The sequence below is a fragment of the Paralichthys olivaceus genome, chromosome 10, assembly GCF_024713975.1.
Source record: "Paralichthys olivaceus isolate ysfri-2021 chromosome 10, ASM2471397v2, whole genome shotgun sequence".
Classification (NCBI taxonomy): domain Eukaryota; kingdom Metazoa; phylum Chordata; class Actinopteri; order Pleuronectiformes; family Paralichthyidae; genus Paralichthys; species Paralichthys olivaceus.
Window position 1 is genome coordinate 19,427,521 of NC_091102.1, and position 26,818 is coordinate 19,454,338.

At 41.2% G+C, this 26,818-nt stretch overlaps 3 protein-coding genes across 3 annotated transcripts in view; all 3 read left to right on the forward strand.

Moving 5' to 3' along the window:
• The first annotated feature begins 410 nt into the window (after nucleotides 1-410).
• On the forward strand, nucleotides 411-5,285 carry nabp1a (nucleic acid binding protein 1a). Its single transcript, XM_020090169.2, has 6 exons — nucleotides 411-1,455; nucleotides 1,632-1,770; nucleotides 2,396-2,467; nucleotides 2,764-2,848; nucleotides 3,093-3,162; nucleotides 4,284-5,285. Exons 1-6 carry the CDS (start codon nucleotides 1,362-1,364, stop codon nucleotides 4,481-4,483), a joined length of 660 nt encoding a protein of 219 aa, XP_019945728.1. The 5' UTR covers nucleotides 411-1,361; the 3' UTR covers nucleotides 4,484-5,285.
• Nucleotides 5,286-5,602: 317 nt separating this feature from the next.
• LOC109631370 (C-X-C chemokine receptor type 2) lies at nucleotides 5,603-10,502 on the forward strand. Its single transcript, XM_020090082.2, has 2 exons — nucleotides 5,603-7,214; nucleotides 8,262-10,502. Exons 1-2 carry the CDS (start codon nucleotides 7,208-7,210, stop codon nucleotides 9,335-9,337), a joined length of 1,083 nt encoding a protein of 360 aa, XP_019945641.1. The 5' UTR covers nucleotides 5,603-7,207; the 3' UTR covers nucleotides 9,338-10,502.
• A 1,792-nt stretch (nucleotides 10,503-12,294) lies between these two features.
• Nucleotides 12,295-26,818, forward strand: part of spegb (striated muscle enriched protein kinase b) — a 37,182-nt gene continuing 22,658 nt past the window's right edge. The window contains exons 1-6 of the mRNA XM_020090081.2: nucleotides 12,295-13,330; nucleotides 23,422-23,508; nucleotides 24,315-24,375; nucleotides 24,497-26,037; nucleotides 26,209-26,352; nucleotides 26,448-26,630. Coding sequence (XP_019945640.2) covers nucleotides 12,913-13,330; nucleotides 23,422-23,508; nucleotides 24,315-24,375; nucleotides 24,497-26,037; nucleotides 26,209-26,352; nucleotides 26,448-26,630 — 2,434 coding nt within the window. The 5' untranslated portion in view covers nucleotides 12,295-12,912. The remainder of the gene's footprint in view (nucleotides 13,331-23,421; nucleotides 23,509-24,314; nucleotides 24,376-24,496; nucleotides 26,038-26,208; nucleotides 26,353-26,447; nucleotides 26,631-26,818) is intronic.

Consider the following 26,818-nt stretch of genomic DNA (forward strand, 5'->3'; position numbering starts at 1 on the left):
CCATCCAGCACATGATGCCCGAACACACGTGATTAATACTTGATACGCAAAGTGACAACGAGCCTCGATCAATCAAAAACTGAATTAATGAGCAATGATAATTGTATTAATTATAATAATAATAATAAGGACGCGACGCTGCGCATAGTTTCATCGTCGATACTTAAATATCACGTTCTCTAGTTCTCGCGTTGTTCGGAATCCACTAGGTCGAAACCAATAGAAACCAACACCTTTCTTTCTTTTCTCTACACGGCTCCGCTTATTGTCCGCTCACACACGTACATGAAATAGACTCCGGGTAATTGTTGGTTTGTGTCGATTCGATTGTATAAAAGTAGACGAATAGACTCCTCTGTGCGTGGCCCCCCCTTTTCTACAGAAGATAATGGAACTGGCCGAGTCATACAAATCCGACCGGCAGCGCCCACTGACGTAGACTTGAGGGGCATTGTGGAAGCAGGGGCTCGTGTGGCGATCATCTTGTGTCAATTTTAACTCGTGTGTTTGAGCTTTAGTGTCGTTGAGGCATAAATAACCAGGGGATTTAACACAAGGCTTGTGGGACATCGCTGTAGCCGCCACAGCTCGATGTAGACACACTGCTCGTGTATAACAAAGCATTTAGCCAGAAGGCGCTAGCAAAAGCTAACAGCTCCTTATGTTAAGAAGAGGCACACAAAGGAAAAGCGGTGGACTGGGTTAAAACATTAATGTTTGTGTGAATGATCGAATGATACAGGAGCTGTCATCTCCAACTATTTCGCAACACAAAGCATCTCCTCCGGCTGTGGTGCAACAGAACGGTCTTTGTTGAAGCAGGAGCATCTCAGATTTGACTCGCCGTTTGTCAGCCTGTCAAAACTATTTGATCAAACTCGAATATTGATGATCGAGCTCGCGGAGTGCCCGCCAGCTGCATTATCGCGGTTTCTCACAGTGATCGGTGAAGAAAGAAGCTGCCATTATGGCGATAATCGCGGAAGGGAAGACGCACAGGGAGTCTCCTGAAAGAAAAAGTAGGTAGCGAGCTAGACATCTGTTAGCCCGGCTAGTATTCTGAAGAGGATAGTTTATCTTTCGCCTCTTTCTTCCGCTTCCACGCTTTTAATTGTCTCTGGATCGATCTTTATCGACTTTTTAAGAAGCTGGCCCGTGTGCATATTGACAGTTAACGGCAGCGCAACAGTCCCAGGAGTCGAGTTTGGTTAGCATTTGGCTAACGGGCTCATTAGCTTGCTGGGCTACAGCTAACTTAGCAGCTCCCCATGACAGTGACGACAGCCAGCTCGTACTGCTGCTGCTGAGCTGAAGTGACAGGAAAGGGAGCGAGCGGTGGTTCTTCCTCATCGGGACTCACGATGGCAGCCCCCACAAACGAGGCCTTGTTTTTGATAAAGGATGTGAAGCCGGGGTCGAAGAATCTGAATATCGTTTTCATCGTTTTGGAAATAGGTGAGTTTGCACACTGTCCCCTTCACTATCAACTCGTGTCTGTGTTCTTAAAGGGGCCCGCGGTTCCATTACACTGACACTTTGACTTTTCCACCTTCGTGTGAGGGGATCAACGTTTGTTAGAGGGGATCTGAGCGGCTTGATCGTGTCTTGTAACTATTCTTTTGCTCCATCAGGGCGAGTAACCAAAACGAAAGATGGCCATGAGGTGCGCTCCTGCAAGGTGGCAGACAAGAGCGGGAGCATCGCTATCTCTGTGTGGGATGAACTCGGCAGCCTCATTCAGCCTGGAGACATCATCAAGCTCACCAGAGGGTACAACAGCTCTGCACTCAAACATGCAGTCATTGGTTTTTCTCTTTCCCTTTAGTTTGATGTTGGACAAGTTTCTGTCTCTTATAGAATTCACGTTCAAACCCTTCCTCTAACTGCTCCATCAAGCCCCTTCACTGACAGATCTGCTCCACCCTTTCTCTTCCGCTCACACTGTCAGATCTGACAGATTCGAATCTTTCTATTTAGATCTTTAAACTTGTGGTGACTGTGTTTTTGAGACAACAGCACACAAGTTGTGGAATTACCCACCTACACCTTCAATGTTTGCTGATTCTGTGGAATCATTCGAAAACCAGTTATAAGTAAATGTTTTAAAAGGCATTAAAGGGATTTGTGTGGGCCAGGTCTGTCTGAGTTCTTTACTGGATTCTGTTACTCTCTGTAATGAGTGTGTTTATGTTAGAACATTTGTATGGTGTAATTGTTTTAGAACTGTTTGCTTTACAAATAAACTTTACTTACTAACTAGTATTTACTGAAAGATCAATGCACACCCACTGTAGATGTGTGGCAGTGGAGAGGTCGTTCTCTATCCACTTGGTTTTAAAAGTTAGGATTAGTAACCTTTTGTTTGCATGAGTTTAACATTTGATTTCTGTGTTAGCTATGCATCCATATGGAAAGGGTGCCTAACTTTATACACTGGAAGAGGAGGAGATCTGCAGAAGATTGGAGAGTGAGTAGCTAATACATTTTTCTTACACTTCAAATTCTGGTTGTCAAACATCCCCTGATCAAGCGTTACACAAGGTTATTAAAGAAGTCAAACAGAAACAGTTTTATAAAAGAACTAGTGTCTCCTGCTTTGAGCCACAGTGAGCAGCCTGTTGCAGAGAAAAGTTATCTTGTTTTCCTTTTCTGCAAGTATTCAAATCACAGGTCTTTTAATATATTATATATTCAATTTATTTAAGCCCTCTTACACAAAATTCCTGATTCATCTTTGGAATGTGGTTATTTTGTCTGCCCCAGGTTCTGTATGGTGTATTCAGAAGTGCCCAACTTCAGTGAACCAAATCCAGAGCTGCTATCCCAAACGAACCAGCAGAACAAGTCTGTGAGTTGACTTGCACCCACACCCAATGTCACATCACATCACCAAACACTTGCATCAGAGTATCCACAAAAACAATGAGTTCACCTACTACTGGCTGTGTCTCCTCACAATATCCTGACTGCTTTCTGGTGGCCTATTTTAAAACTTTACATGGTTTGCCCTGTTCTGTGTTTTGTTCTCTATGCAGTCTAACACCAGTGCTTCGGAGGTGTAATAAAATAACTCTCATCCACTATTGTAACAGGGTAAACCTGACCAGAATCAAAGGGGGAACTCTCCACCCAATCAGAATTCAGGTACACCTGCCCCACCAGGTCAGTATGTTTTCCTTTTATGGAAATAACCACTGCACTTCATCAGGAAACAGCAGAGTTGTGCATGTTCTTTGTTCTGACTTTAGAGTTTAGAGTTCAGCTCTATAAAAGATTGTCTGTATGTTAAGTATTCACAGCTTCTGTGTGCACATTAGGATGTCACGACACCAAAAAGTTAGTCAATACCGGTGCCAAGAAATTTCCATGATTCTTGAGTCGATCCCCATTTCGATACCACGACAAAAAAAAAACAATAAATCCTATTTACTTCAACGTGCACTCCGTTTATAAATATATGAACATACAAAAACAACACTGGCTATATAGCCTTTAAGTAATAAATTACTACATTTATGAAACAGAACGGTGGCATAACTAAGAAAACACGCGATGTACCATCACACACCTACACACGAGAGAGTCTGTTCATCTCTGTCGCTATTCACACATTTATTCAGTTATTAATCGATGATGTCGGATCGTGAATCTGGATCGTTGCGGTCACTTTAACCCTGATGTCCTGGCTGTGCACGTTACGTCTCGTCTTGCTACTTTCAATGTGTTTAAATACGTGTCTCATAAACTCCAGGGCGAACCAAACAAACACAAAATCAACCCTAAGCACTGCACGGGTCCCAGGAACCTCTTACCAGGGCTGGTGGTGAGGGAGGACATGCGGCAGGCTAATGTGGCACAGTACAACGACACCGGACATGCAATGTGCGTCTGCCCCGATCGTGAAGCAGCGGTGGCAACCATCCTGCAGCGGTGGGTCGGTATTGTTCAGTTCCTCCGGTATGAGTACCGTGGCATTTTGAGAATTTTGGCATCGACTTGGTTCCGAAGTATTTGTTCTCGTGACATCCCTAGTGTGCATACGTAAATATTTTTAATCTGAAGGGAACAGGTGCCACAATAAGCATTTTGATAGCAGTTTTCTTGCCTCGCCATAGTATTAAGTGTTGCTTATAACACAATCATTTAAAAAAAGTTGTGTCCCTGTTAGCCATGACAGTGTGTAACAGTATACACAATACCAGGACTCTGAAACTGAAGCAGCTTAGATATCTTTAAGATGCCTCTTAATGTGTAAGTACTTACTTATGTATCTGAACCCACAGGAAATGGTGCCATGCCACCGTTTACCAACAACAACCCACCCGGTGCAGCCCGTGACACCGCATTTGGAAATGCTGGGCGACCCAACGGCCGGTCACCCGGCAACGGAGCACCACCGGCTTCAGTTTCTGGACCCCCAACAGCCCCAAAGTCCTCAGTTACCATTAGCAACGGCAGGGACCCACGCCGTGCCAAAAGATGAGATTGAGGTGTGGCTGACTTGAGTGGGCGTATCATATTGGGGGGGAAAAAATGGATGTCCTTATTTCCCCCTGTCCCCATTTGAACTCTCTGAGCCTTCCAGATCACAGCCTAGATTGACTTTCAGAAATAATCAGTTAAATTGGGGACTATTTGCATTATTGTTCAACAGGCTTAAAAGTCAAATGTGTTGTTTGTCATGCGTAGTGCAAGTAGTTCTCTCAGCAAGCAGCACAGTGTGATTGTGATCCACCACGCGATGCACGAGCAGGACTTCTTGTATAGACTAACGTTGATTGTTGAGTTGTGGTCAGCCTTCTCAGTCTACACCCTTGTCCTCTGAAATCACTGCAAATTACCAGTTCTGTGCCAGTGTTACCCCCCCACACACACACACGCTGTCCTATAACCCTTCCTTTTTCGAACTACACATCCTACTTGAACACTCGATGCACTTTCTTCTCTTAATTTATGTCGGGACAAACTTGGCTGTCATTTAATCCAGGAAATCAGTTTCTGCTTTTTTATTTTTAGTGGAAAAGGCCTTAAAGTTGGTGAGTGAGTTCTTGGACTGAAAGAACAAGTGAAACTCGTCGAAGGGTCCCCCCCTTCTCTCGGCCAAACTGCATCCCAAGTGACTCTGTGAAAGGACAGGTGTTAGTTTCGAATTTTAAAACTTGGTTGTTTTTTTTTCTTTCTTTTCAATAAGACATGTTTTTCTTGTTTGCCATCAGTTGTACTCATCGAGGTGGGACCACTTAGGAGACTGGCAAAATGGTTCACCAAATAAATTTTTACAGTTATTTTGTTGCCACATTTGCTTTTCTGTAGTCTGTTGTGATAATAACACACACTTATTTATAATGCCAATACAGAAGTGTCATGTTGGTCATAATACTACATGTTTTAAACTGACTTGTGTTGTTATTTGCTAACGCGTATCATTCATAGACCTTTTTTTTTGCAACAGTACCACAGTCAAACCCCTGACACATGAACCATCTACAAGGGTTCAATAAGCACTTCAGTTCACTTGCAAAGACCAAACTTCAAGTGATGCAATACTACAGCGCCATCCAGTGGTGGGGGAAATAAAGTGCATTTGTTTTGACGGATGATCCAAAATGCATAATGAGCTTGAACCATTTTTCTTTTATTGCTTCCTTTCTCACAGCAGGATGAAGACTCTTACACAAACTGAAAGCCCCTGCATTTAGTTTTCTGTTTTGAAGCAATGCACTGCAAACGACAAAAACGTGTTTCCTCACATCCTGTTGCACCAAGCACCTAAACATCATGACCTAAGGGTGTTCATGTTGCTTCATTTCACATTTGATGCACCTGCTTTTTCTTCCTGTTCAGCGTGTCCTTAGTATATTTCAAATAACCCAACACTCTGTTCTGTGGGCGTGAGAGGGAACAAAAGCTTATAAATGTAAGGTAGATTTGAGAGAAGGGCAGAAAAGAAAACTCTTGTACTGTAAGTGTGAAACTGAACTAGGGCTATGGCTTCATATTTTCTTCATCTCAATCTCTTATAAACCATGTCCCGATGCGATGTTCAGCCCACTCATTTATTTTTCTTCCCAATCCCACACGCCTCAGAACCATATGTTCAAAACCTGTTTGTGTGCCTCCGCAGCACCTCATGAGACAAAGCTGCAGTGACTTGTGACAAGTGGAAATTGAAACATAGGAGAAGTATAGCAGGAAATGTGATGCTTGTCGCTCATGTGTCACTATAGATGTGTGTCATGTGCCAGGAACTTCCTGTTATGGAATCGTTGGCAAATGAAAAAGGTCAAATCATGCGGACTGTGATATTTTAAATCCACATGTTGATGAAGGCCCAGTTTCTGCCTGTTGCCCCCATCAACCAACTTCATGGGCTCACTTCTTTGAAACAAACAACTGATCTGATGTTTCTGTCTGTGTAAACTATGTGGAAGAATTTTGTACCTGTGTGAACATCTAACGTGAACTACAAAAGCATCAAACTAATGTAAATATTTTTATCATATTCTTCACTGCATCTCTTAAATATCCAGGTATTGTTAGTCGAGTGTTTATTTTTACATCCTAAGCCTCACATGAACTAGTGCTTTCTCTTTCGATTTCTCCTGAGGTGTGACAGCTCATCTCATGACACTGATGAATCAGATGATGTTGTGGCTCAAGATGTATTTATGGGGGAATCACTGTGTTTCAGGAATAACCAAGCAGTGATGACTGACAACTGTCAGCGCTGATGACAAGGCCGTGGTACAAATAGTAAGAGTTAAGATTAAGGATGAGTAAGATAAATACAAATAAATAGATGAAATAGAAATTATAAAGAAATCTATAAAAATATGTACTAAGCAAAACTAAGCAATATGGCTGAAGCCCAACACAGGTTCTGAATATACTGTGTGGTGCAATCAATGTTAACAATTTGAAAATCTTTAAATTTACAATATAACTGTAAAGTAACAGAATGGGAGACTCCAGCTACATTTAAAAGATATTTAACATTTTTATTTATTTTTTTTCAAGACAGAAAAATATATAAATATATAATCCTGTCCTCTTTCTTTTTGAAATTTTCAGCAAATCAAAATGAGCATATGAGTCAGGCAGGAGAGTGAGGACATGGTCAGGGATGGGAGGGGTGTAGAGAACCACAGTGTTTGTTCCTTGTCTCCTTGTGACACAAGTCGCTTCCTCCAATAAAGAAGACACAGCTATGACTGGTGAGTGTTTTCATCCTTACAATAACAACTTATAATATTGATTGATTTAAAACATTTTGATCATTACTTAATGCCTCACTGGTATATATTGCAAGCAACAGGGCAAAGGGACTTTTACTGTTCAACATCTTTGTTGAGATATTGTGTGAATATTCCTTTTGATGCATTTTATTTTGAAAAGAGCAAAAGTCGTGTGTTATTTGGTTGTGATAAAACAGTAACGTAGAGTTATTTTTTCCTATGAAGAAAATATGATTGGTTATATGTTGTGAATGTTTGTGTGCTGAATGTTGTGTGCAGAGCTTTTTATAAACTATGGTGCAGAGTGAAGTTAATAAACTTAATTCTACCTGCTTTATCTACAATGAAGATTTTAATGGTCAAGGTTTTTTATGAAATTAAACAAAATGTTCTTTATTACTGCTTCTGTGTGTGGTCATTATATAAGTTGAATGATTTACTTCATCAATGTTTTTTTCATGAATTACATATCCGCTATCTCAGAGGTCTGTGAAGCAGTTGACATAATGTTCAGACCCAGGTTCACCGGCTTGATATGATGCATTGCAGCAACAGAACGGACGTTGGGTTTTTACTTTGAAGAGAACTTGCTAAAGAGGAAGTGATTATATGAATGTTGTTGCTGTGATAGAGAACAGCACCTGCAGACTCCTGCTAGTGTCTGTTTCATCTGTGTATAAAATCATCTGAGGACATAGAAGAAGGCATGTTCAACTCTGCCCCGCCCCCACTGACTGCTACAGAACCCTGGTCTTTTTTATTAATATTGAACACTTCAAGTTTCCAAATCACACCAAACATGTTGCCACACTTTCCTTTAATAACACATATGCCACTTGTGAGATACAATGAACCGTTGACAAGATATGCATTCCACCTACAGACAGACAGACGTTTGTGGTATTAGTAGGTAGATGTGATTTGCTGGCCGTTAAAATGTTAGTATTTTTTTAAATTAAGGTCTATGTAGCAGGGTTATAATCATTTCATGTATGTTTAACATTTAATCTCTGTTTTTCTTCTCAGATCCAAACACATCTTCTTTGACCCTTGACTTTGACTCCATCTACGACGAACTAAACTTCACCTACAATGACTCAGAGTTCATCTTAAACCCTGATACGCAGCCCTGCGGATCCTTCTCCCTCCCAGATGCAGTCATGGTTGTAGTCAGTACATTCTATGTCCTTGTCTTCCTGCTGGCCATTCCTGGAAACCTGGTCGTGGGGCTGGTGATTGGCCTCAGCAAGCAGATGCTGCCGCCCTCTGACCTCTACCTCCTCCACCTGGCAGTTGCCGACCTCCTGCTCGCCGTCACTCTCCCATTCTGGGCTGTTTCCGTCATGTGGGGCTGGGTGTTCGGAGACGCCATGTGCAAAATCGTCACCATCCTCCAAGAGCTTAGCTTCTACTCCAGCATCCTCTTCCTGACGTGCATCAGCATGGACCGTTACATGGTGATTGTGCGCGCCATGGATGCTCGCAAGGCTAACCGACAGCGGGTCAGCTGGGGAGTTTGTGCTGCCGTCTGGGCTGTCGGAGCTTTGTTGTCTCTGCCAGGCCTCTTCAGTTCTTCATTGCCTTCTCAAAACATCAGTCACACGGTGTGCATTGAACGGTACGATCCAGGGAGCGCCAACAATTGGCGGCTGGCCACCAGAATTCTCCGCCATGCTTTAGGTTTTTTCATCCCCCTGGCCATCATGCTGCCCTGCTATGGAGTCACCATCCGGCGCCTCCTTCACGTCCGTGGGGGCTATCAGCGGCAGCGAGCCATGAGAGTGATTGTGGTCGTGGTGGTCGCCTTTCTGCTTTGCTGGACGCCGTACCACATTGCAGTGATGGCAGATTCGTTTTTCAGGACAAAGATAGTGCCCTACCAGTGCCCAGCGAGGATGGCGGTAGATCAGGCCATGTTTGCCACCCAGAGTCTCGGCCTGCTTCACAGCTGTGTCAACCCTTTGCTGTACGCCTTTGTGGGAGAGAAGTTCAGGACGAGGCTGCTGCAGCTCATGAGAAAGGTTGGCGTCTTGGAGAGAGCATCAGTGACGAGGACCAGCAGGTCGTCACTGTCGTCAGAAATCACATCTACGATCATGTGACAACCTTCCACCATTCAGATAGACCATTTAATGTAGGAATTCAAGTTTTGGACAAGAAAGGGACGGTTTTGGAGGGGCGGGTATAGTGTTTGAGTCCACAAAACACTTTCAGTTTCAGGGGTAAACAGTTTTTCGGCCTCTTCTTCGGACATTATAAAACAACAGAAAAAAAACACAACAAGCCTCCGTGGTGTCATCTAGATAATTTTTGGGGTGAACCGTCCCTTTAACGTCACCAAAGTACCTTGAGCATTTCATTAAATGTTTAAATACATTTTCATGCTATGAACTTCTTTTTTCTTGTGTTATTTAAGTTTGTTCCAGTCCATTGTGTAACCTAGGTTAAGTTAACCAATTCAGTCCCCTCAGTCAAGCTTCATACTGAGGAAACAATGGGAAATTTCATAAGCGGATACATTTCAATACCTAAATATCACAACACATGTAGAGAAGCGACAGAAAGCTCTGAAGAAAAGCAGAATACCTTCAGTTCATAACACTCACAGCTCAGTGTTCCACGATGATAAGTGCAGCATGTGAGTTATCAAGATAATTTTCTGTGATTTAAATTTACAAACCAATGTGACCATCCTTTGAAAAAGAATTTAAAGAAAAATGTGTTAATATCTCAAAATGTGAAAGAGGGAAAAAGTTGTAATTGAATGAGCTGGCAGGAGTTCCATCACTTCTGCCTTCTGGATCACGGATTGCAGTTGACCAGTACCAAACATTTCCTCTTCCACAAGAGTGACAATATCTGTGTGGTGATGTCTGTCAGAATAGACTCAGTTTCTTGCACAATCCTTCCCTATACTTATGGCAATGTGATGCTGATGTGACAGTGTGTTATTTGCGAAACTCAAAGTTTAACTCAACAGAATCCTCCACATTCTTCATTTGATTGCAGGTGACAAACTGATCTTCTGATATTTACAAATAACATGAAAGTACAACTTTTAGTTTTTTTCCCTTTAAGTGGCCCTGCTTCTCCATTGTCATGCTATAACTCTGCAGCAACATTAAACTATCTTGTACAGTACTTAATAGCCTCATATACGTTTTTATAGTCATCTGTTGCTTTTTATAGGACTCCTGTATGTATCAACTGAAAACAGCAGGTTGTCATTCACACATGTTCATCAATAAAGTTTCATATAATTATGCACACTGCTCTCTGTGTATTATTAACATCTTGTATTTCTGAGGTCTTCCTTGGATTAAATAGAGCTAAACTTCCCACTTACTCTGTATAATTTCTTATGGTTTTATTTCTGTTGACATTAAATACAAGTATTGACATTTATGTTTATTAATAGACGATAATGTATATTCTGCTAATACTACAGCTACTAAAGGTTACCACTGCTGACAGGTGTCTCTGTTATTTAGCCTGACCTCTGATATAAATGGGGTTGATATAATAATAGAAATGCTGTCATAAAATTGAGTACAGCTCAACAGCACCATAACCTACATCTTCCAAAATGATCAGCATGATAAACCTACACAAAGTAGGCTCACACTGCTGAGAGAATGTCTGAGTCATCTAATCTCAAAGTGTACGTTCACACTTCGAGCTGTTCATGTGTTAATACCAGGTTTGAACAGGGCTCCAGTCTTATGCCCTGGCCACACTAATGAACATTTCCCTCAAACGTTTTAAGTAACTAAAACCAAAATCTAAATTGCAGACTTTCAAAAACTCCAGTTTCTGAGTATTCATGTGTACATGTAAAGTGGAGTGTTTGGAAAATCATGACACTACAGCTGACTTTGCACATGTCCACTGTTGCTTTATATAAATAGTGGCTGTATACTAGTTTCTCTATGTTTGGTTAGCACTGCTAGGTCTACTTACAAATTGCAGCTAAATTTGACATAACTGCATTAACAACATTCAAGACAGCTTACACGCTTCTCTGCACTTCTATTAGAGCAGTCACCCTCACAAGATATCTCACAATATCCCATAGAAGCTGTGTCTGCTCCCCGACCACCTAATTTCTAAGAGAAATACATGCAAACCTAATAAAAGTTAACACAACCAATATATCAGTAGCAAAAAACAGAAGTATAAAATGTTTATTTAAAATATCAGGTCACTCAATCCAAAATCCTTACTTATTAATGATCTGATTACTGATCATCAAATCGATCTATGTCTGACCAAAACCTGGCTACAAGATGGTGAATATGTAGGTTTAAATGAAGCGATAAAAAGCTGATAAAACTGTGAACAAATTTAAAGAAATGCTTCCTTCTACACTTACCTCACAGCCATGTGTCAATACAGGAAAGTTATCAAAACTTTACCCCCACACTAGTTGATAACTTTGTTAATAGTACAGCAGCCTCATTAAAAACAACCCTTGACGGTGTCGCCCCTCTAAAAAAGAAGAAAGTAAATCAGAGGAGATTAGCTCCGTGGTATAATTCTCAAAAAAGTGTTTTAAAACAGACATCACGGAAGCTAGAGAGGAAGTGGCGTTCCACCAATCAATATGACTTTCACCTAGCCTGGAAGGATAGCCTCGTGAATTACAAGAAAGCACTCAGAAATGCTAGAACCTGAATAATAAATTCATTAATAATAGAAGAAAATAAGAACAACCCCAGGTTCCTCTTCAGCTGTAGCCAGGCTGACAGAAAGTCAGACCTCTACTGACCCATCTATTCCTCGTTCAATGATTTCATGAACGGCCACAGTTTCCAGTGACATCATTTTCTATCATGACATTTCACGAGACATGACCACCTCAACAGAATTGGGAGGCCAACTACTGTCTGTCCCACACTAAACCCCCAACCCACCCACTCACCAGCTCTCCTCTCATTTCACATGGTCTACTGACCTCAGGTTGGCTAAAAATGACAAGGGGGCGGGAGCCTTGCAGTGAGTGGGCAGACAGATCGCCACGCAGCTGTCATTGTAAGGCTTGCTTGGCTGTGACTGTCATTTCCCTCTTCGGACTGACTGGCAGAGGTTGGGGGGGGAGATCATGAGTGGGGTGGCTTAGCTCATGGGACGAGGAGGAGGGGGGGTTACTGTGCAACTTGCCGGATAGGACCTGATGCTTGCAATTAATCAGAAGCCAACAAATCTGAAGGCCGCTAGGAATAAACTCACTGAAGACTCACTTGCGTCGTTCTGCAGAGAAGTAGCACACCACTGGGAGATGGTTCGTGGAGGCTGAAAAGTCAAAGAACATTAGGAAAAGGAAAACGCTGGGCCGTCACTTCCAAGAGACAAGTCAAGGGAGCTGTTAATGCAACATGATCTAGTAGGTCTTGCCCTAAAAATACCTCTGGGCAGAAGAGTGGCAGCTTTCTCTATCAACTTAATCAGCTGGTGATCAACAGTTTCTTTTTCTTCTTTTGACAGCCGAGGTCAGAGGAGTTTGAGAAGATATGCTTTGAAAGATTCTGTTTGGTTTTTTCTAGAGAAAGAAAAGTTGTTAATCTTAAATGTGAGAACTATGCTTACTGTAATGTATATGTGACAGGCATTGAGGCCCTGACTGACCTTTGGTTTGGAATATTACAAGAAACCATTGGTCTGCTGAATCAGTTCAACTATGAGGAAAGCAGAGGTGCAAATGACCCTGAAAAAAGGGGCAGATGAAGCGATGGCGCCCCCAAGCCCCATCATCCCCCCAAAACGTTCCAAAGCGAGCCCGGAGCAAGTCGTTGCAGACCCCCGGGGACCTGGTTACCCCATCCAGACTCCACCTGTGTTTGTACGCAAAATGAGGAACGCTGCCGTGGGGACGGGCTGTGACATCCGTCTAAAGGTGACAGTGGCGGGCGACCCCCAGCCCTCCCTGTACTGGTACCACAATGAAGACCTCCTCAACATGGAGAACCAGGAGTACGGAGGCCTCTGGATTAGGGATTGCAAACCAAGCGATGCTGGCCTCTACACCTGTATTGCCAACAATCACCTAGGAGAGGCTCGGAGCAGCGCTGTACTTGCTGTGTTGGATCTGGGAGAAGGTAACATCTCTTCATACTTTTAGGTTTATTAGCATTTAGACTAGTTCTCTAATAGAGAGGATACAGCTCTTTCTAGATTGAATTAGTATCTTTCCTTGTGGGGTCTAGATCAAAAAGTATAAGTATCAACTAAAAGACAGTTAACATTATAGTCTAGGTATTTTGCAACATAACCATGACTATAGCTGTCTCAACTCAGGGGCCCCATCCTTCAGAGACTGCATTTAAAAAACGATTACGTCACAGTGGAGCAACCAGGTTGTTACGTTTCGAAGGCTCCTTTAAATTAGACAAATTTGTCCTTTCATCCACGCGATAACAAAGGCTCCACCAGGTGGATCCTTCCTGACCCGACATATCCCAGGATTCATTGTGCTTCGGAGAGAAATCATTTTTTCAAGAGGTAACAGCATCCGATGCTTGAGTATCACGCTGTAGCTCTATCGAAGAGCTAAAAATACACGTTAAAAAAACAAGGGATGTTAAAACTTTTTTGTTGTATCCAACTGCAGCTCTGTTGCTATTGTCAACAGCAGTAAGGGCGGGACGGGCGTTTGTTATTGAACCCGGAAAGCCTCTGAACCTATGCAGATCTTTGTGGCCTACGAAGATCCGCCTCCTTCGGGGCCGGGTAGTCTGTGTCTTAAGTTAAGTATGCAGCCCCTGAATTGAAACACAGTTTATGGAAACCATAACCCAGCCTTAATTTACATTAGAAAAATGTGACAGCAAGTCATAAACAATACTCAAATTACATAAAACCTTAATTTTTATTCATGCAAGGGTGCTTCTAGTAGACATAAAATAAAAGAACTGAATTACACAGGGCCTAGAATACACACTATCAAATAATCAAGCATCAATATTGTTGTTTACAACACAGAATGTATCGTCTACTTTTCTCATAGATATTATTTTTGTTTACAACAGAATACCATTCCTGCGATGCATGTTGAGAAAGTCTGAACGTCTCTTTAAATCTCAATGTTTTGTGTGTGTTGTCTTGTGGTATGTTAAATTTGCTGTTTGAGAGTAACAGTCCATTAGATTCCCACCAGGCATGCAGGGTCACAAAAATGAATCATTATTCAAACAGCACTGTACAGACTCAAATCAAGGCTCAGAGAGTGTTCGACAGTCAGATTTCTCAACGTCTTGCCAGGGATACAGAAGGCCACAGTCTGTGAAAAGCATTCTGCATTCTGATCAACAAAACTCGGTTGTCTCCAGCATCTGATCTAAAACCAGCTCACCTGCCTGCTTCTACCACCTCGGGCAATTTGAAAGATGATATTACACAAATACACCCTTCATATATATATCAGCTTTGGCACTTTGTCATTGTTCTGCAGGGCTCAGCGCAATAGTGGAAACTCACTCGCTCTTCAATTTAGATCTGCTCTCTCATGCTGAGTGTACGTGGCAGGCATTTGCATGCATGGAGGGGTCAGGGCCGCAGACCACAGGTCCATCGTTTTAACAAAAGTGAAGCTCTGGCAAGCCACAGCATGGTCTGATGCTATGTAAAATAGAACTTGTAGGGTACATAACAATGTCTGCTGATTTCAAGCTGCGACAAAATGGTTTGTGCGAGCCTGGGACAAAAATAAATAAGAAATAAAATAGAGAGGTGATGTGGACTGGATGATGTGATGATGCAGATTCTTTTCTCGTTTTAGTGTGAGCAGCAACAATATCTGCTTCACTGTGTATGTGTAGGACACTTGGACAAAGTCCGGGTAAAATATAGACTAAGGCTGTGTTCAAAATCACCCCCCGACTCACTATTTGTGGACTTTAAATACATTTTTAATGTTTATTTTACATTGAGAATCAATAATTTAAATAAAGAACTCGTTGAATTACCATGTTTAAATGTAGAAATAAATATAATAATTATAATAATAATAATAAAACAAATAATTTTTGTCTCTAAAACAACAAAGCACGTCATCGGAAATTTTATTTTTATCAATCGGAAACTTCTCCTTCTACTTCTCTCTGTAATTCTGATGTTTTTTGATGATAAGAAACTGTAGAATCACAATAGAGAGAAGGCTGAGGGCTGAGACGTCCTGTTCTCTCTCCTCTCGTATCTCTGCCATTTTTCTCCCTTTCACTAAACATTGTGACAGCACTACGGAACTGTGAACTCACTGTGTAGTGGACTATGTAGTGATTAGTGAATGATTTTGGACACAGCCCTTCAAACAGACTCCTTCAGGATTTCACACATTTATTGCATCTCTTCTAGTTCTCACAGTTCTATCACTGTGTCAACACCTTAATAATAATATGCCATGGGAAGTTCCTTACAAGTGCTTCTCAGATACTGTAGAGTAGCGGGACTGGCAACAACACAGATAAGTGTAGACAACACAAAACAGTGGTTTCATAGGTAGACAATAGTTTGTGTGGTTCTGTTTCAAGTAAAATCAGCCAATCCATTATCGGACTTTCAGCTAACAGAGCATTACAAGCATTTACTGTCACTGATGATCAAACTCGTCCTGTGGTCCTGGATGTGTTTGTGTTAGAATCAAAATGAGGCTGACAGTGTTAGTAATGTAAATGCAACAGTGGCAGGCCCTCAGTAGTAGTCACAGTCGTACTTCAGCACGACTCAGATCTTCACACAAGCAGCAGCTTTCCTCTGACTCTCCATTTTAACCTTCAGTTTGATTCAGCTCTCTGCCGCTGTGCCATGTGCGTAGTCTACAGCTGTCCCATCACTCAATGATAACGCAGCAACCCTTTCTGTCTCTCTCTCTCTCTACCTCCCTCTCTTCCTCTTTGAAAATGTCTCTCTGCACCGCCCCCCCCCCCCTCGTCCACCAACTCTCCCCAGTTATTTATACAGAGGAATGTGCCAGGCCTTAGATTTTTCTGATGTTAGCAGGCCAACGTCTCTCCTGTTACACAAGAAGACATCACTTCTAATTTTAGCCCGGCACTGGGTGACTGTTTTTTCCCTCTACTAATCAGGGAATGGGCCAATTTGGAATCCACAACATTCACTTAATACCCAGGAGCATAAAGACGTCTGTCACCTGGTGTAGTTTCACACTTAATCTGTGATCTACAATGTCTGATATCTCTCTGTGCTTTAGTTTTTCTCTTATTTCCTCTTCAAGGTTCACCTGTTGATATAAGTGCAATGTGTAAGAGCCTGTCAATGAAATAATCATCAATTCAAGGATCATACATTTCAGTCAGTCTTAAAAAATACCACAAAAGTAAAGATAAACAGGATAGTGATATATGTATAATATATATTCATACTGAGAGTGGAAACTCAAATAGTGAAATAAGATGACCTTTACACAGTTGGGTAAACAGGAAACATAAGAGTCAACTGTCACTGCATAAGAGCATGAACACTGAAGCCATCTATAGTATGGTTAACACAGGAAAAAGTCTGCTCTTGTTTCTGCAAGAAACCGGACGTTTGCTATTAGCACAGATTACGGTCAACACGAGGATCATGCATCATGAAACCAAAACAATGAGCTGAAATGCTCTTTAGAGCTTAAAGTAACAGTGGGGTCATAATCCTTCATCTGTTCATTATTTTAAATGACACCATCATCAATGCATATTCATAGACCCATTGTTGAAATAAGAATATGAAAGAAAATGGTTAGAATATTCTTGGCCACATAGGGGCAGGAGCAAAAGTAGCTGTGAACCAAATATTGACCGTAAATCCAGCACATAGACCTAACATGGACTAAAGATCTGCATGAAGCCGTGTGAGGATTCTTTGATGGTTAATGACATCTCAATAATTTAGTTTTGGGGATTTTATTTAGAAAAATATATATTGTCTGTTTAAACTTTCCACAGAGACCTTGTTATTGAGAACTTTAGCTGTCGCCTCTGAGTGTGACCGTGGCGCCATTCCAGTGTGAGTTCAGTGAGTGTTGTCTTCCTCTTGGACCAGGAGTGTGAGTGAACAGGTGGAGCTGCAGTCACACTGTGGAAACCCCCGACATCTTCATGTTACTTAAATAAGTGCAACAACAAATTCATGTTTTTAATGGAGGAAAACCAGAAGGGTAATTAATGAGTTTATTAGAGCTGTTGGAGGACTTGCTGTTTTGTCTCACAGTTGCTCTCAGTTGTATTTTGTGTATGAGAGAGTTAGTTTCCATGCTGGTGATCTGCAGAACACAATATAAAGGGAGTAAGAGCTGATGAAACCCAATGAAGAGCACATACGCATTATTCCAATGTGTCCCAGCTTTAATTAATAAGCCCCTTAGAGATCGTTTGACATCTTGTACAGTGTGGACTGAAAAGTGAAATGTCTGCACTGTGATTACTCAGTTATTTAGTGAGTAGTATACACACTTATTTGGAATAAAATGGTTATTAAAACTTAGTCATGCTGCTTTATTAAACTCAACAAATTAAACTGCCTGGAAAAGAATGTTCCTTTACCAACTCTCTGCCATGTGTTTGAAGTTGGACAATGACGTAACTCACCTCTGAGCAAACTGCAGAGCGTGCAATGTGCCAAGTCAGCGACACTAAATGCCAACATTATGCTGTGTGGTTTTATTTTAATGTCGATAATCTTCAGCTCCAAACCAATCACACATTTCTGCATTTTCCATAGCAGCTGCTATCTAGAAAAGCAAAGAATATCGATCGTCCACATCACAGTCTACGGAATTAGTTTTGCTGGAGCCCATCAGTAGAGTCCTGATTCCATGTGTTAGACATTTGAAAGACTTTTGATTTGTGATGGCCTTTCATTGTGTTCTGTACAGTGAGGTGTTATGCTACAGGTGAATTCTTCCTGTTTAGGGCCTCAAAGCACCTGTACCATAACACCTCTAGTAGACAAGCATTACATTTCTAGAGGCAAATGGCAACTTCCAGTGGTGGTTTCAACGATAGTCTCTGCACCAAGGATATGGTTCACACATGAAAGCGCAGGTCCTCACCCTTTTCTTTGTTTCGTTATATTCTTTGGGTCAGCTTTAGCCTGTGATGTTGAACACTTTATGAGTGTTACTTGGAAAATGACAGTGGGTGTAATGTCCTGTCCGATAGTGGTGTTAGCATTTCCAGTGGCTAACAGATAAGATAAGATGACCATTCAGAGATCTCTGTTACTGATTGGCTGGAACACTGTTGTGGTGTTCGGTCGCTCAGCTTTCTTTGTTTCCTAAACCCTGAGCCAGGGCTGAGTATTTTTTCCAGCACACACAAACATACAGCTAGTGGACTGTGAGGAGATATAAGCAGAATTAGACAACAGGTTCATTGAATATAACTTACCTTTAACCCTTTTATCTTGTATAATATCTAACTCATGCATCAATAACTTTAGTTAAAAAATCTAAATATTCCAAAGCATCTATTTTTCCCTTCTTATATACAGAAATAAAAAAGGTATCACCCAGCAACAGCATGTTTAATGCAAATTAACTAATTGTCTGGCCAACAGTTCTTCATTTTCTTTTTTAAAACGCGTGCTGACACATTACCTTCCTCTGAGGTTATTATGGATTATCAGAGGGGGCTTTTCAGGCCATGAAACTGAAACCAGTGAGCGGCAAGAGGCTAAAATGCTCCACAGATCTCAGAGCACCTCACAGTATATTGATTGTTAATATAAAAATGCAAAAACTGCAGTAGAGGTGGAGTGTTTTTATTTCAGTATCAGTAAGTCATTTTGATATTAAAACAATATAATGGCAGCCTCAGCATTTGTTGTGTGTCATCAGCTGTAATGGGAATATCATTTAAGTCTGTGACATAAACTCGAGCAAACTAATATCTGTTTAGTTACAATAAGAACACAGGTATTATTCGTACATATTATCCTTTGGGAAAGCATTCAGTGGCTAACACACTTTTGAAAGTGATCACTACTGTAGATTTACAGGAACAGTAATGCATTTAGATTATTTTTTATTATAGTACCTTCAAGTGCCTGCTTTAATTAGAAAAAATAGACTTTCTCTTGTGTGTCAGGAACCTCTCAGCACGCTCACTGTAATATTTTGTCCTGGGCACAGTGGGATCTGCAGCTGAAATGCCATTTTTTAAGTGGAGCTATTTCCTTCTGCTGATTTACGCTTGGCGGTGGAATGAAATGTGCGAGCAGTAAATCCCCTTTTCTTTCCCTCAGGGTCAGGAAAAAAATATAGCATGCGATAACATTTACAGAAGAGGCCCACTAGAGAATCATTTAACAAGATGAATCAAACATCAGCAGCAACAGAATTTGTCATGCACACTGACACAGCAGCTGCACATGATGTGTTGTGAGTGCACCGGTGAGTGTGCAGCCATTAGATGTTTGCCATCCCTTGGAAACAGGGTGGTTGTGTGTGTTCAGTGTGAGCAGCCAGTCATACAGTATTTACTGTGGGAGCGAACAGAGCTCCAGCATTGCAGAGGAGTGAGGAGCTCCCCGTAGCTGTTGCAGTGATTCTCCCCCCTTCTGCTCTGCCGACGAACACAGCATCGGCTCATTACACCAGCTAAAGAATAAGACACAGACACATCGGTGGAGGAAGGGAGGAAAAAAATGAAAAATATCACCCAGTGCTGTAGAACAATGATCTCTGGGGAAAAAAAGCCTGGGTCACTCCCACTGGTGTGTTTTTTCCTGCCTATCAGTGTGCGCTGCTGCCTGTGGGGTGGAAACACAGCAGGGGAAGATGCTTACACTGTCGCTGGCTATTGTGTGGACAAGGGATGGAGGGTGGGAGGTGATGGGGGGGCTCCCTCCGCGTGGATGATGTGAATTCAAAAGACATTTCCACCTGCGGATGGAGGATCTGTACGTCTGTGCTCTCCTGAACACGGATTCTCTGAGACGAGCTGCTGAGCTGCAACTTGTTACATAATGGACCAAAGTGCCTTCTTTCCCTTTTTCCTTTTTTATTGCATTTGATTGAGGAGCGATCACCTGCATGTGAGCAGACCTAACAGTATATAACAAGTTGAGTCTTTTACATCCGAGTCAGCTGCTCCACGCTGCATGGTGTCTTTTGTAGAGAATCTCCTGATCTAGGCGTGTAGTAATGGCTCGGAACCCCCGGTGCGTCCTGGGGAATACCCTGCTGCTGAATATGAGCCAAGACAAAAGAGATTTGTCGAGGATATACCAACAGTGGCTATGAAAACTAAATCCACACTAAAGAGAAAAATCAGGCAAGTACGATTTCAACTTATCTTTGTCAATTATAGGTCTTTCATTGCTGATTTCCATTGTATGTGGATGGTACAAGACTAAAATATTCAATTTCTTATAAGCATTACTACTCGACAACTGTGCGTCCTCAGTGTCAGGGCAGTGAAGATGAAGCTGCCTGTGCATCCAACATACCTGACATGAGCTGAGAGCGCAGTGTTATTGTTGAACACCAGCATCAGAGCTCTGATTAGCAACCAGCAGACTTCAGGCTCTGCCACGCTGCTTTGACCTAACTTCAAACACTCGCACAACACTGTCAGCGTCGCAGTAAAATACTGACACACAGATGTTTGGGACTGATGTTGCTCACGCGAGGTTATTGTGGATGTACAAGCAATGCATTTAGCAAAATTATTATTTTTATTATGTAACCCTGATATTATAACGGAACTGAACAGATAAAGAGGAGGACAAAAAGCAACCAAAACACTGAGGTAGTGTCCGGTAAAGTCTGTCTCACTTAGGAAGCTGGTTGGGTAAGCATGTGCAGACTGACCGATTTCTAAAGATCCTTTCACCATACAGTGAAATGTGTTCAGTGATGCTCCATGCAATCACCAATGCAATCTGGAAGATCGTCAGCAATTGTCAGATGATGAATTAGCCTCTGGGGGCAGTGGCCAATTTTTGGGTGCGTCCAGTGTAGGCTGAAGTTTCTTCTGTTCGTCGTACACTGTTTACAGTCTGACTCGTTTCTTTTATCACACAAATTGAACGTTTCTCCACAAAAACACAAACAGTGATTCTTTTTGTCACATTACATTTTGGTTAACAGCTGTCTGCATAAATGAATTCAGATAAAAAATGAGACGCTGATGCATTTTGGTCAATGCGTTCCACCTGCCTTGCTCTCCCCATGGACCTGTGGGCAACCATAGCCTGTTCAAACATGATTGGTCAGATACCTGAAGGCTTCATCCCCAAAATCTTGTCTCTTACACATGCAGAATCTGTTTATAGATTTTACTGACAATGTTATGCTGCCATCACACCCCTGGCAAGCCAAAATAATTAAAGTGTGTGATATCTTGTTTGTCTCGTGCAAGTTCTTCAAGAACTAGTTTACACATCAACATGTTTCGTGTTATTGTTTTTTTTCCCTACAGTAATTTTGTTAAAACTCTAGTTTATAAATACAGTATTTACCTCAACATGTCCATCAGACTTGAGACATCAATCATATTACAATCAAGCTCTTCTTAAACCAGTTATTCAGCCTTCCAAGTTTGAAAGAAGCTGATAGATTCTGTGCACTATTCTTCAGCTTTGGTTGTATCTTAATGTCAGAGGAAGAAGAAGGAGAAGGAGGAGGAGGTTTTCTGATGAAAAAATCATGGAAAATCAAATTTCTCACAATTTAAAGATGACTTGTGTGGTTTCCTGAAAAAAATATTTTTCATTTTACATTGACTGTTTCCTATCAAAACATTTTGACGTTGTGCTGGATGCATTTTTCATTTAGGCAAGGAGAGAAGCCAGTAACCTTTATGTTGTAATGATCAGCCTTGCGATGGTGCTGCAGCAACATATTTCTACAACTTCAACAAACAATATTGAAATATCAGATAGTGTGAAGACAGGTGGTTGCCTGATGAACAGAGCTCTTACCACATCCGTTGCTCTAACTACTGGGATTTCCTGGATAACCAACCGGTGACGTAGCTATCAACAAGAACAGCAATTTCACCAACAGACGTTTTTTTACTTTTCTGATTTGAGACATTTTTACTGTAATTTACATCAACTCTGGTTCTGTATTGAAATATGGACTAAGTCTGCTGTTGCTTATGAAAGCTTTGGGAAAAGAGTTGTAAAAACTATTTGGATTATTCTCACAATGTTTCTAACAGACTTATTGTGGCATTAAAGACATGCTCGTTAATAAAACTTCTACAACTGTAAGTGCTCTGTGAGATGATTATGTGCTCTTCTGAAAAGATTGCATAGCAAACATCTAATAGATTTTTATTATTTAAAAAACAGACATATTGTTATAATAATGTAAATATTGTATGAATGTGATATGAATGTAGATGTATGTGGATTTTATAGCTGTGAGCAACATCATGTTTTACATTGAGAATCCAATAAACAGAGTTTCTCTAATGTTTGGGGAATTTTGTCTTTATACTGAATATCTCCAGTCCAAAATTATTCTATTGTGTTCCTTTACTGCAAGACTCTGCTTTTTTCTTTTCTATAAAGTAATTCCACCTACATTGTAGCAAACACCTTTTGAAAGCTGCTGGGATGCCAGTGACTCAGTAGTGCTTTCTATTTTGAGTTCAACCCATGCCTGAATGTACAGGATTTTCTCAGTCTGAGATAAACAGTCATATCTCTGAGGGTTCAGCTGCAACAAATTTGAAGGTTTACAAAAATATCAAAAGATGAATTCCTAAAATATACTAAAGCAGATTTATTTAGCCTATTTTGTATTGCTGTCCTTAAAGTTAACTTGCAGATGTGGATAATTCATGAATGAGAAAGACTCAGTTCAGCTGCAGCATATTTAATACATTCAGCTTAGCCATGCTAATGAGACCCTGAGGGTGACAACTTTTCAACTGAAATGACCGTTGTAATAAGGTAGAGACAGTTAAAGGTGCAATTCAATGAAAATCTTTTTATTTATTTAATGAGGGCGAATCTAAAAGGTGATATGCAGTTTTTAAAAAATACTTAATATGGTATTTGGTTTTAGGTTCTGGGATTTTGTTCTAAAAATATTTGCCACAAACACCAGAGGCTGCTGTCTCTATAATATACAGTATATGAACACTTGGTGGCAAATGACTCTGTAGTTACATATGAATCTGTTACATATGATTACTGTATTTATTACATATGTTATTTTCTTTCTTTTTTTCAGATTCTGAAACAACAGAGGATGAAGGTGAAGACCAATATGAGACCAAAGAAGACAGTGGGGAGGTTGAGGACCAGGCTGTGCATACAGGTATATACCATGTTTCCAGCTTAAAGTTTTTCCTGTCATCAATTTTGCAATTATTATCTATCTGTCTATGTTTTTGTGTTTTACTCATTTCACTGCAATAACATTTACAGGCAATATATCAAACTGAAGTTTGTCAAAGGAAGATTGTGCTCTTATGCACTTAAAGCTGCATGAATACAGTTTTGAGTCACTTTGGGGATGAATTGACGACAATATTAATCCTTTATAGAATTTTTGAGGTAAAAGTATTAGCAAATATAACGTAATAATCTAGAAGACATGGAGATATTTAACCATTTATTTGTGGTGGTACTTCTGTCTATGTAGTGAATGTACCAACATTTGCTCATGTTAAACACTTTATTCTGGAAATATCCAGCTCTTCAGCTGTTAGCTGCTCCATTGTGTTCACCATATAGTTGCTATTTTTGTTTTGTCTCTCTTTAGTTCTGAGTATGTCGTGTGCAGTCAGCTAAAATAGCTTTGAGGGAAATAGCTTCCTGCTTTGGCTGCACACAAGCTTAATGAAAGCAGGATATAAAGGGATGGACCAGAAAGCAAAACAAATAGGTTGAAAGAATCAAAAATGCTAAAGATGCTGAATTGCTCTGTGGAGCTGGTGGGAACTTCAGCATTGGAGATTCATTATCTGTGGGTTTGTCATTAGGAGTGAAAATTAGGTTTGACCCATTGTTTGTATTAAAATGTTGATTTGTGAAGCTTTAACGTTGTCCTGTTTCACACTCTGCCAATGCCTGATGCTTACTTGTACTATTTCTCATATCTCCTCTTCATATGAGATGCAGTGATGAACAAATGTTCAGAAGACGATAGTAGAACACATGGACATGAAGATCACTTAAACAGGCAAGAAAGAATCATGCAAATAACCAGACAGACCTTATTGTGCTCCATACTAAAATATGTTAACCAGAATAATTTGTAACAACAACTAATTCCAACAAATCTTGCAAATCCTTCATTTCAGGGGCCAGTCAGAGGATTTTTCAAGAGAATCTCCGCCACAAGTCCTCCCACCCCCATCCCCAAGACTCGTCAAACGCCTCTCCACCTCTCCAATGCCAAGTCGCACTGGCTCAACCACACCACTCAGTTTGCGAAATAAAATCGTTGTGCCAACTGAATACCAAGACACAGTGCCTGGGGAGTTTGAAGAAAAGGTTAAGCAACCAAAATCAGTCTCTCAGAGTAACACCCAGGACTCTCGTCCACAGACTCCAGTAAGTGAGTACTCCCGCAAAGAGTTAACCCCTAGACCATCCCCGAAGCTTACTAGGGCAAGCTCAAAGGTTTTTGAGAAGGTCCGTGGCTTAGAAGAGCGAAGACGCAGCCTTGATATTCCAGAGGGATCCATCTCTGGTAGATCCTGGGCAGGGTTCAATCATGCTGGATCTGTTGATTCTGATGATGGAGGAAGTCGGCTGGGCATCTCTAGAGAAAGTTCAAGGGAAGATCTTCGGGAGGCTTTGAAAGAGGATGCTGCTGAGCGAAGATCTATGTTTAGACAGAGAGCTGCTTCCCTGGAGGAGAAACCTCGCTACTCCCAAAAGGTTCAGGACATTGAGAACAAGTTCACAGAGGAGCTCCAGCGCATTAAGAAACTTGTTGGAAAACCTCATATGAAGAAATCGTTTTCAACTGAACAGCTCACCCTAAAGGGCAAGCAGCGGCAGCCTTTTAGGAAAATTGAACCTATTCCTCCCCAAGTCCTCCAAAAGCTGCAAGAAAGGGAACGTGTCCAGTGGGCAAAGGAACAGAGAGAAAAGGATTTAAATCTACAACCAGTGCAGCAGCAAGAGCCAACACAGCAAAAGCAACATAAATCACAACCTCAAAAGACAGAGAGCAGCAGAACTGTAACCATCAGTAGATTTGGAGAGGTTGCAGGAACCCCAGAGTCAATGCAGTTATCTGACTTACCTGGACAACGATTGGTGAGAGAACTAAGTAGAGTCAGTCCCGTTACAGAAATCTTTCAAAAATCATCATCACCAGCATTTTATCACCAACAGAGGGCAGAGTCCCCAAGCAGGAATGTTGCTGAGATGACTTTACGCAAGGTTGAACGAAGGCCACCAAGTCCGCTTGTACAAAGGGTGTCTCGAATGCAGGAATCCCCACACTTCCAAGACTCTCTTTTACAAAAGGATGAAACTTCGGGAAGAAAGACACCAATAGAAGTAGTATTGAGAAAAATCGAAAACAGACCTGAGAGTCCACTGGTACAAAAAAGAGCCATGATTGTGCAAGATCTTCCTCCTCAACCGCCTCCAAAACCTCAAAGAATATCACCTGTCACTCCGACAGAGGAGAAAATGCAAGTGGAGCTGTCAAGTCCAACTTCTAAGATACGAGTCCCAACAATTATTGTTGAAGACGAAAAGATGGAAGTCGATGTTCCTGTAAAGACAAGTGGGTTGCAGCAGATTGCCACTGGTGCCAAAGAGGGACAACAGCAGAAGACGAAAGGAAAAAACCGTCGCCCACGACCCATGTCTCCTGAGTTAGGTTAGATGTGTTGTATTTGTCTCATTAAGCTTTCTGTAGTGGTGTGAGGCTCCAGTCTATTTGTTTTTCATGTTTAATCAACCAGCTACTTCTTATTTGCTAGAGGGGACTTTCCTCTAATTTGATCTTGGGATAAAATGACTTCAGACTTGTCTTTTCTAAACTGTGCAGATTCTTCCGATGATTCGTATGTGTCTGCTGGAGAAGACCCAATGGAGGCCCCGGTATTTGAGTTTCCCCTCCAGGACACTGTAGTGTCTGCTGGTGCAGATGTGCTGCTAAAATGCATCATTGGTGGAACCCCCATTCCTGAAGGTAAACTATTGCTTTTTATGTTTTAACACAAGAAATCTCAAAAGTAATCAATATGTGAAGGGGTTTATTTGTCGCCTGTGTGTTCTTTGTTTAAGTTACCTGGACAAAAGACAACATCAGTGTCAGTGGCATTGCAAACTACACAGTCAAAGTGGAGGGTGAACGACATAGCATGCTCATCAAATCAGCAAAAATGAGTGATGGTGGAAAATACTGTGTAACAGCTGTCAATCAGGAGGGGAGAGCCACCAGTTTTGCCACCCTGACTGTTAAAGCAGGTAAGTTTGATTTTTGAGATATCAGATGTACACAAAACTGTATTTTGGTCAGTCACTCTCAGTTTCAAGCTTGATTTGTTCAATCAGTATTATTATGCAAAGGTAGTTCTATTACCTGGTTAGTAAAAGTGGCCTTGCTAGTTTTTAATTGTGCATTGGATATGATCATTGTAAATAAGAGCGGTTCT